At 44.1% G+C, this 11,355-nt stretch overlaps 1 protein-coding gene across 3 annotated transcripts in view; it reads right to left on the bottom strand.

Annotated features, from left to right (window-relative positions):
• Positions 1-2,475: 2,475 nt before the first annotated feature.
• The window catches only part of LOC144098528 (MFS-type transporter SLC18B1-like), a 41,932-nt gene continuing 33,052 nt past the window's right edge, over positions 2,476-11,355 (bottom strand). For all 3 annotated transcript variants that reach the window (XM_077631246.1, XM_077631244.1, XM_077631245.1), the window contains exons 8-14: positions 10,679-10,842; positions 10,005-10,103; positions 9,043-9,131; positions 7,006-7,101; positions 6,572-6,646; positions 4,453-4,546; positions 2,476-2,747 (exon numbers count right to left, since the gene is read on the bottom strand). In XM_077631246.1, the coding sequence (XP_077487372.1) occupies positions 2,628-2,747; positions 4,453-4,546; positions 6,572-6,646; positions 7,006-7,101; positions 9,043-9,131; positions 10,005-10,103; positions 10,679-10,842 (737 nt within the window). In that variant the 3' untranslated portion in view covers positions 2,476-2,627. The remainder of the gene's footprint in view (positions 2,748-4,452; positions 4,547-6,571; positions 6,647-7,005; positions 7,102-9,042; positions 9,132-10,004; positions 10,104-10,678; positions 10,843-11,355) is intronic.

The raw sequence follows: 11,355 nt of genomic DNA, 5'->3' as shown, positions 1-11,355 counted from the left end.
CTTCTGTGAATGTTGCCATATCATAAAAAAATTTCGATTTTATGTGTGCTACGTCTGGACAACCCCATTGCAGGAATTCATGCGCCGATGTTATTTTTTCTCAGAGTTCTTATTTGCGCTCACAAAGACGACACACTAAGTTCGAGGAAGACAAAACGGGACGCATATCCTGTCTCTCCCCCCCCCCCCCCCCCCCCACCCATCCTGGCGCCCCATCCTGTCTTCCTCGTAATTAGTTTGTCGTCTTTGTGAGCACAAATAAGAACTCTGAGAATGGACCGTCTAGCCCCACAACGCACATTACTGGAATTACTTTTTCTCTTTGGAGAGCGGCACAAGGTAAAATAATCCTAACGCAGTTAACGTCGGTGCTCGATTGGTTTCGCGCGGTATCGCTGCAATAACTGCTGGCTAAAAGCAACGAAGAAAGCCAGCGTGCAGCACTGGTGTCGCCATCTGGCGTTAAAAATGGAATATGTGATATGGCTAGCAGTAGCCAGAATATTTGTTCTGCTTTTCAAAGGCAGATGGCGAAAGCAGTCGACTGGGGCGTTTTCGTCAACTTGTCTAAGAAACAATCACATTTGGAGGCATAAGGTTCTGGAAAGAAGTTTCTTCCTTCTACTTTCCGTTCCGAAAGTATAAGCCCATTGTCTAATTTATGTCAAAACGTTCTGGTTGAGAAAGAATACAAAAGGAACACGGTTTTCCCTGCTTCACATGCTGCAGGATCCTGTGCACCGACGGCTTCATTTTAGAGCAGTAGCTAATCTGCTAAAGCCGTACAGGAAGTAATGACCAATCACCCATATTTTGTACACTAGTCTCATAGCGCACAAGAATGAGAGTTTGGTGCTACGTGGCGTCATCCTTCGTGCAAACTTAAGTTGCTATTTGGCATCAACAGGTTATGTACAGTAACCAAAGTGGCTATCCACCACGTTTCGCTCCGCCAACGTGCAGTGATACTTCTCGTAAAAAACAAAACAAAATCTACAACGGACTTTTACGAAAGCTTTCAGCTTGCTGATGGCACCTTAAGCATGAGCTCGAGCAGTGTTTTAAGACCGGTCAGACATTTCAAAGACTGTTAGGTGAGCATTGGAGGTCAGCCTCAGAGTGGTCGCCCTTGGACAGATGCGACAGAAGACAACGCGAGTCATATTTGATGAACTGATCAAAGAAGACAGGCGAGTAAAAGAAATGAAAAAGCGATAAGAGTTGAAATAGTGTCCAGTATAGTTCAGGAGATGATTAAAAGTTTATTAGATTACTGGAGAATCTGCCTATCGCTTTCTATGCATGTTGACCGTGGTCCACAAAGTTCATCGCGAAGATCCCAGTTCAGAACTTCTCCGACAGTAGCGTATAGAAGATTTCCTGCTGGGCATGGTGACCTGCGATGAAGGCTGGTTTCACCCCTTTAAGCCTAAAACTAAACGGCACAGCATGGAATAACATTACTCAAACTCTTCGTCAACAAACAAACCGCGAAATGTGCCGCCAGCTGCTGAAGTCATGGCCGCGGTCTTCTGAGAGCCACAAGGTCTCATTTCTGTCAATATTTTTGAGTCCAAGTAAACAAAAAAAATGCTGCTCTACCTTTAAAACACCAACGAAACTCCTTCGCGCATGGCGAGATAAGCGACCTGCAGGAAAAGAGATATTGCAGCACTACAATGCGTGCCCACACGCTGCTCGCTTAACAGCGCAGAAAATTGACACAGTGTGGTCGGAAGTTCTGTATCTGCCTGAGAGTCCTGATCTTGCTCCTTCTGTTTTCCACCTGCACGGATAGATCCGATATTCGAGGGATAAAATAGCAGGCGAACGAATCCAGATGTCCAATGCGACCCTTGCAGCAGTGCACCACTGTCTCTGCAAGGCTGGAACGGAGTTCTGCCTGAGGGATATTGTCAAGCTTTCCGATCGGTGCGGAAAATGTGTGCAGTGGAATGAGGACTGGGGACAAAAATGAACAAAAAGCTGAAAAACAAAGTGGCAAAGTACCGTTTTTAGTAATGCACCGTAGTATAATTTGTAAAAAAAACATTGTTGCTCATTAGATTCGGTGTGTCGCTTGTACGTTGTTTGTTTTAACAGCTTGTTGATAAAGTGAAACAGGGCTTCAGACTATGCAACGGCCACCATCAACGCAATGTTGCCGCCGGCGCTGTTAAGCGAGCGGACATCCGAAACGTGACCAGACAATGAATGACAGAACTTAGGGTACTTCTACTGTCCGAGGAGCGAACGTGGAATGTCTATATCGCTAGGAATGCCAGAATTGGGGGCTGCACGAGCCAGTGGGACTTGAATGTTTTATATCTGTAATTAAAGGTGTCGATTTAGCAGATAGTATTACATAAGTAGGAAGAGGCCTTGTTTTGTTATTTTCATAATCAGATGTTTTAGAAGGCCTTCTCCTGCGTCTGCAGTGGGGATGTTGTGTTGTTTACTCTCCATCTGGAGAAATAAAATTTCTGAGGAAGCTTTTTATTCAATATACGATGGCGGAAGCGTGTTTTGGTAGCACGATTATTAAATATAAAAGTAATTTATCAGTGTGGATGAAACACTAGGAAAAACATAACGAAGGCGTTCAGTCGGTGAAGTGATGAAGGAACTCATATCCGCGTCGTCGATGTTGTAGACTGCTTCCGCGGCCTTGACGAAGAATTTGTCAACTTTACTGCTTTTCTTCCACTGCAGATTGAATGCACCCAGAGTGCAATGGTTGCAGGTGCCTGAAAAGTGAAAACAAAATAATGCTATGAAAGACGTACGAAACAAAGATAGCAAAATAACTAAATCTTATGGAGAGAATGAGTTCTCCTTTTGTCTGTGACTTTGTCATCTCATACGATAAAATGGACTACTGGCTATTGACGCTACTGCATCTTCAATCGACGCTAAAGTTAAACGAAAGGAGAGGTCTTCCAGTCGTACAGTTTATACCGCGTCATAAGACCAGTGAAAGTAAAAAAAAAAATAACTTGCTCCGCTATCTTAACTTTCATTCACTGCGAATGACGCACTGCATGGTGCGGGATCCCACCAGTGTATTGCTTACAAATAACGTTTTGACAAGCAAAATAACGGGTGTGTTATGCAATCCAGTTATAAAGCTTAGATTTTAGAGATTTCAGAGCTTAAGCTAAGTTTTACACGCTCAGATTCAATTTATTCGTCTGTAATATTTCTCACAGCTCGGGTTATGTGGCCGTAAAGCGGCAATAACAATAACAAAAATACAAATGAAATGAATTTTAAAGAAGCTTGTATATTATGAGGCACTCGAACGCACGAATACGCTCACTAGCAAGTGTATTGAATGCCAACGCGCCTGGTGCCGAATGACGTTTATAAAAACAGAATCGCCCCTCCTCTTCGCGAGATATACTCACTAGGCTCCTCGCGGGTGAGACCTGTGCTTGAAGGACTTACATTAATTTCCGCCATTAGTGCGTCAGCTATAATCGATGGGCATAACAAGGCGTACCAATGAGTCACATTTTCATATGAGCTCAGTTACGCAGGGCTGAATTTTGCGAACATCACTGGACGCATGCTGGAATTTCTTCCACTTCTGAGAGCTTCACAGGAACTAGAGCTCAGGTGAGGAAACCGATGTGGGAGCCTCAATTTTTCGCATGCTGGGATATTTTGTGGTATCCCATAACTTAGTCATCCTACACTCGAATATCATGATCACAGCATAGTCATGGGCGCTAGCCAGTGGTAAACCGTCAGCTTTAAGGATTCGTCCCCTCATTGGATGACATTAGACGTAACTGTATTGCTGCCATCTATTCCTGTTCTTTTGCCCAACACGTGCCTTACCATACTGGTCCTTCGCGGCTGCTCAGGCCAGATTATTTCTTTCGCTCAGTGTTTACAACTAGTGCCTATCGCGAAGTGGGGCTTATGAGCCAGACTTTTGAAGTTTAGGTTATTCTTTGCGCTAAATGTAGACCATGACGTTGTACTTTACCTCTCTAGACCCCCAATCAAGTCGTACAACTCGTATTCAGAGTATTGTTAGGCAAGGTTACCAGCAAATCGGAGGAGGCATGATTATTACAATCTTAACACTAAAGAATGCTGTTAGTGTGCCATGAATAGAAATAAATAGCAATGTCGAATAGCAATGATGCGGTCTGCCTGGCCATGTCATGTGACTGGCATTTTTGCATTCCACTATGAAGTACTGTAGTTGCCCGACACTTCTTGTAAATGTTTTTAGCCTTTTAACTTATGTTGCCTCTACGCTTTGATTGCGCGGTCTCTGCAAGTCGGTTGGTGTTTACACAGAATCAGATGCTTTCTTGAGCCTTTGACTCGGCCATACGTTTAATAAGAGTTGCCACAGCACGTCTAGATGTCTGCGAAAAATATTACAGGCGTGGCCTGGTTACCAGGAGGCTATGACTGAATTGTCGCTCGACTCACCCATATAACCAACAGTCCGAACATCAGCATGGATCCTTTTCTATAACCGTACAACTCGACGACGTACCCCGCGATTGGTGGTGTCACCATGGCCCTGCAATTTGCGAAGTAGATGAGAAGAAAACAATGAAACGAGGAAAGAACATTTTAAAATTGTGACAAAAGTTGATCAAGAGGAAAGTATTTGAACAAGTTTTTTCGAACTTGAATTTCAAGCAAGGGAGATTATGCAAAGATTCTGCGGCGGTAGCCTTCAGAACAGCACGCTCATAAGCGATCAGGACTCCATGTCTTATGCGCAAATAAATATCCGGGCGAGTAGCGACAGCCACCTGCACTTATTTTGACATCCATTTTGACATACCATTTAGTGAGAACTCATCTTCAGAATCTCATAATGTGACGGAATCTTCACGCATGAAACGAGGGCCGGATTTTGTGGAACGTGCCGCAGCTTGTTGTTCATCTGTCAGCATCACGCAGGGCTGCCCCGCGGCCTCAACACGCTTACGCGCTTACAGTGAGTGAGCGTGCTGCGCTGTAGGCATCTTGTGTACCGATTTCTTTGAACACGAGCAGTGGGTGTTATTGTTCTTGGTCGAGCTCTTGTGCGCACTTGTTTTACTGTTTTCGCAGCGAATCGACCCGTCGCCCGCCCGATAGTACTTTGCGTTGCGGTTTCGGACAACAGCAACCTGCCTTGCTTCACCAACTGAAGTCCGTATTGACTGCCACTAGTGATATGAGACTTTGGTCTTTAATTTTGTCATAATTTGGCATGATCTGTGAAAATACGAGCACCCCTTTCGCGCATACAAACATACACGCGAAAAGATAACGGAAGGATATTTTCAATCTGTAGCTAGAAATAACGACTGATGCGGGATGGCGAAAAAAGCAACACTCGAAAAAAAAAAAAGAAACCTCCAGAAGTGAACCGATTTGTTTGGGGTGCTTATGAATGAGACCACTTCCCGCTGAAAAAAGTGTCGCGTGACGCACTGTATTCACGCGCATAGACTGTTATCCTTTTGTTGGGAAAGCACCATTCCGATAGGGAAACCTCGAGCAAGTCCTTGCGATGTTTGTGAGTTTGTGCCACCACTGCTGGCGGTGCCGCCATCCCACAACATCGTCTACTCTCCTAGAGCACCCGCTTGGCCGATACTCCGGCCAACAGCGCGTCGCCGGCGCGCTCCGCCGTCCCCGCTCCCGACTGGCGAGAGGAATCGGCGTCGGAATCGCGCGAGCAACCGCGCGGCGGCGATGGACACGCGCTGCTCATGCCGTGTTTTGTCGATCACTTGGGCTTGTTTAACGGCCATGTAGATCTTAGTTTACGGGAATCTTTTTCGTGTCGTTTCCATCGAAACCACCATGGCCTCGAACCGTACAGCAGAAGGGCATAGTCGCTTGGTTGTATAAACGACTTAACGCTTGGCGTATTTAAAATTCCGAAGTGTATTATGTTGCCGCAGCAACACTTAAGCTCCACCGCATAGATATGACGTGCTTGCTATATTCCACAGGGTCGCTTGCGAAATAAATTTGATGTATTTACGCTGTTTCGTTTGCTTTTGATGGCAGTTTGTGCGGACTGTGACCTATGAGGAAAAAATATTTAGATCTCTTGAAGTGCCCGTTATGCTGCCCTATGTTTCGCCGACTATGGAGTGGCGCTAAAAATGCTCTGTTAGTTTTAGCTTTTCAGTGTCAGGGTGGCTAGTTTGCCAGATACATGTCAGCACTGCAGTCCAGTTTGCACTGACATCATGACTTTCTGATAGGTAGGGCACGAAATAATTTGTTTCAATGTAGTTGTGCAACTCATTAATAGCCACCTCTCTTCAACCTTGCGGTTAGAAGTGAAACATTTCAATTCTATTTGACTGAAACATTCTACTCATATGTATATGTATATAAGAACAAGAATAAAAAAACCGTGAACAAAATATAATTGAATAATTTTTAAATCATGTCTCAAATTTTTGCAGTAGGTTTGAATAATGTAAATACATTGCAGTTTTAATGGAAGCGCATGTTATATAATATTCTTACGTTCTGTCTACATCTTAGAACTCTAGGGCATGCCGCGAAGTATTTTTTTTTTTGGACTCACCCAAATACTGCAAACGTGAACACTGTGCTTGAGAGGAAGCCGTTTGTGCGAATGTTGTCGGGATAGCCACGCTGTCTGCAGAGAGGAAGCGAAGCACAAAATATAGACTTTGGTCGTGGGAGAAAAATTTGAGCAGGACAGTGCGATTAAATTTGTTTGTCATTACTGAAACACATCGACTTTTCAAGCGGCTCTTGTTAACTAAGCACTCCCTCACTTGTAGCTCCTGACATCGACTGCGAATCCTCACCGAGATATGAGTATGTTTGAGCTTCTATAATATGCTAGGCACTTCATTGGATCAGCACATTTGAAACATCTGCAATGTTCACAATAAATCAAAATATAGGAGAGCCAGTATAGATGCCTGCATTAGAGAGCGGAGTGCCTGCGTTAGCGATTACTAGAAAGGAGCTTGACGCGCTAGCACTCACACTGCACGTCTCAGTCCGTGGCAGTATCCGCAGACGAACTGCGCAGACATTCCCAAGCCGGTGAAAACTTGAGAAATATAAACAAGCGCCAGGGACCTGCATATGTAGAGAAAAGAATGTCAATATTAGTTTAGAAAGTTAGCAGGTTGTAAGCATTTTAAGGATTTCAATACATATGCTCGCAAACACAGATGCAAATAGTGTCGAAGCTATGTGAGTGAAACAAGTATGTAAAGAAAAAAAATGATACGACTGCTGTAAGAAGCCGAGAAGTCATACTTACGGTTTTCTAGAGCAAGAAGCTTTTTTTTTTCCTCATAGTTTCAGAATTAGCTGTAAGAATTTATCAACATTTAAGCGACGGGAGCAACGCGAAGCAATCCCCAGAGATGATTGTAGAGCTCGAAAAAAGAAACAGAAAGGACTGCAGGCATTTTTTGAAAGTGAGTTTTCTTTTGAATGATTTTCGTTCAAATAAAGGGAGCCCGCGGAGCTCTGAAGTGTATTTGGACGCTGGCCGCGCTGTTATAGACAATGACTGCGTGACTATATTTAATTCATACTATCTTACACGCACGCACACGCACGCCCACACGCGCAAACGTACAAGCAGGCGGGCGGGAGGGCGGGCGGGGCATAGATTGTCGCGATTTGATGGACGTGGCTTCTCGCTCTGCGCGCCTGTTTTTGAATGGCACAAGAAATGGCTGAGATTTGTTCAGCCTCAGCGGCGACGACGTTTACGAAATTCTAAAAACTGGTATGGCTTTTACTAACGGTCAGCTACAAAGCTCTAATTGCAATTAAACGCCTGTCCGTAAAGGTTAAGAACCTAACTATTACATTACAATTTATGTAATCGCTGTACAATTTAGTACGATCCGCTAGTTTTCTTACGTCCGAGAACACTTGTATTATTACGCCGCAGAAATCATAACTTTAACTGAAAAAACCTACTTTTAAAAATTAGTGGCCGGATTCCTTGAAACACCTGGTTATAAAGTCCGCGATAAGGCTCGCAACACCCCTAGATGTGGATGTCGTCCCTGAGGTAAAGGTCGTTGAAAGTTGGTAAACATATCCAGGCCATCTGTTTCGCAACGAGTACAAGACCAGGATACTAACTGCCAGTCAATGGCAGCTTTCAGACTAATGAAATATTATTTCTCATCTTGAGTGCAGTTTATGTAAGCAGCAATAAATAGGACAGGTAGACAGACACTCCAATCTACGCTCGGTTCAACATTGAACAATTACCGAGCCCAAACCAAGTCTCTTCCAAATCATCACTTACCCAAGAATATGAATTTAGAAAAACACCATTTGACGCATTAAAAGTAATAATTAAAAACCACGCCAAAACGTGAGTAACGCGAATATTATTCACAAGCTTATTACCATTCGAGATGGTCTTAAAGAAAAACCTGAAAATTTTTCTGTCATCCACGCTCTCCAAAGCAAATAATCCCTATCCTCTCCTAAAAGGGTTTTACTGTTTATATATATTTTGTAGCTTTTATTCAGCGCCTTCACACAGTTCTTCAGCACCTACACACAGACTTCACATTGTTACCGTCTTATGGCTCAAGATAGTGGGAGTCTAAGTGATATTTTTGCACAAATGTAAGCATCCCTTATTTTCTCGTGTCAGCGGATATATTCCTTCAACTGATACTGAAGAGCTCACCGAAGCGGTGGCCTAGTGGCTTGAGCATCTGCCTCGCGTGCGGGGGGTGCGGGGCTGGATCCCCAGCGCCGCCAGGTACCCACCGGTGATACAATGGGTAGAAGCTTCCCCTGACCTTGTGCTCAGCTTGTTTAGGGTGAAATACTTGGGAAATGGGTCTTTGACCACACCTTGAGTCAGCGAAAAATACCTTACACCATGGCGCCCTTGCGCCACAAAAATTCGTCATCATTACCATCACCTGAATACCAAAAGCGTCATGTCGGGGGCTGCGCGAAAACAGCCCGCTCTTGGTTTTGCTCTATGTGATGCGCAGGTAAGTAATGAAAAAAAATAAGGACACACATTACCGAGATAGAGGAAGGAATGGCGCGGGTCCTATAAGAAGGTATGCCAGTATGGTGAACAGCTGTCCCACCATGGCGTAGAATGTCTCCAGCTGCGAAAAGCAAAACAGATTGCAGTCATATTACAGCCCAATTACAGAAAACATAGATAGACAAGAATGCGTTTGCTCTTAAAAATCATGGCCTGTCTTCGTGTCCGTCATCCAAGCAGCGTAGCTGTCGCACAATGCAGTAGGAACTAGCCCTATCTAAATCACTCATCACTACCAGACCGTTCACCCACCTCTAGAGCAAGAAAGCGCCGCATATCAAATCAAATCAAATCAAATCAAATCAAATTTCATTTCTCTTCAAAATGAAGAAAGGGAGTGACAAAAAAAACTGCACATGAGCAGCTTGACGAAGCCCGGCCCCCTTTAATGCAGTTCAACAGCAGTAATAAATATATACAAAAAAGAATGCTCCGTGAGGCGTCAATTTTTGCACAGAAATGATGCATAGAGATGACAATGTCAGGTGTCATACATGTAATGAAAAAAAAAGTACGCGGTTAACGGCAGTGTATACATAAAAGAAACGAAATGATCACTACAAACTATCTAAGAAGTGAAGTCACCTGAACAATATCAAGAAACTGAAAGGGATATGAAACTGACTCCTAGCCTTTAAAAATGCACACTCCCAGGACCACAGGGCTCAGAGCTAGATATCACAGCTGCAGACTGTAAACTACGTACATTGGTCAAGAGGTGATGACGCAGTACACGAGTGGTGACGTCATCGAGCTTACTGCCTGCGGCAGGCAGCGATACTCCACCTCCTCCACTTACTAACGCCACCATGCAACTAGCCCCCAAAAACGTTTACGATACTACTGCCATTGTAATATAAGCCGCCGACTGTGCATCGCATTATCAGAAGACATTTCTGTTCTCCATGTCCAATGTCTGCTTTTGTATACTTACACTGTAATGGGAGAAGGCTCCAGCAATGAATCCACCAACGGAATAACTGGCGAACTGGACTGTGTAGACACTGCCTAAGATGGTACCTGTCAAGTTAAACTGAAAGAAGAGCGAAGAAATGCAAAGCGGTTAAGTATCTCTTTCAGGCGTCAAGTTTTAGGACGTATGTACTGGGAAATAAGCTAAAATTTACGTCACTAATTCATTGTATTGAAGATTCCGGGCTAAAGGCTTCGGCAACCAAGACGAGCCAGCAGTTACTAATAGAAGGTAGCGTCTTTACGTATTTGCTTTCATTTACGAAGAGCAGGGCTCAGTGGTGGTCAACTTTTGTTCTGATGCTAGCTAAAGGCACTTTCTCAGATGTTAAAACACATGTGAGGTTCATTTTAATCGGAAGAACAGTGAGTTCCTGAAGCGACGAACAGGCTGGAAGTAAGTCTACACTGTCTACAAGTAAGCTATGTAGATTGTCTTCGACTAACATTCACATATGACAGACAGCTCGAACTATCTCGTCTGTGTACCTGTAAACAATAACAAAAAAACGGAGTATTAGTGCTGCGAGTTAATTCTACAAAACTTAGGCGTTCAGGGGTTGAAGAAAAGTTTCCAAACGTTTACCGAAGACCTATTTGTTTATATTTGGCTCAATTCACTGTTCAAATAGTTACTTTTTCTAGGCTTGGCTCTAGCGTCGGTTCGTTGAATCCCAGGATGACCCAGCTCATCATGAGTGTGACCATGTCGGCGAGGAACACGGGATCAATGAGGAGCCAGTAGTAACTGGGAAGCTTGCCTTCTTTTTCGGGCGCATCTTCTTCACACTCTTCCGGTTCTGCGAGAGCATTTGCGGGAGCCTACGGTTAGTTAGAACAGAGCACTCGCTATTCACATGCAGCCATGCTCGTCGTCTACGCCTTTCAGGCATATCATTTAAGTTCTTAAGTTAGGTTAGATAGGTGGCTACGGCTACCTCCAGGGGTGGTCACAACGTTTCATCGCGTGCACAGGACCTCGACAGGAGTAATGAGGAGTCAGTCCAGTTCGCGGCAACAAATTCATCAATAACAAAATTACGGAAGGCCCTTAAGACTGCTTAAGTTCTTTGAATGCGAAAGCATTGTCTTATTGTGAGTGATGTTGCGAGGTTCGTTATGAATTCCCCCCTTTCTAAAGACACACCTACACATTAGCGTACAGTCGTAAGGAGACGCATGCGCTAGGTTCACATTTATTCGCCATGAAGCACTGTGTTGACGTGGTGTCTATCTTTACCGCCCTTTTAGCAGTGTTTTCTGTCAAGCTCGTGCAGTGCAGTCACTGGCTGCGTGCTTTATAAGTAGTCTGT

The sequence above is a fragment of the Amblyomma americanum genome, chromosome 7 (genome assembly GCF_052857255.1).
Source record: "Amblyomma americanum isolate KBUSLIRL-KWMA chromosome 7, ASM5285725v1, whole genome shotgun sequence".
In the NCBI taxonomy this organism is placed as follows: domain Eukaryota; kingdom Metazoa; phylum Arthropoda; class Arachnida; order Ixodida; family Ixodidae; genus Amblyomma; species Amblyomma americanum.
This window is presented reverse-complemented; position numbering and strand designations above follow the sequence as displayed.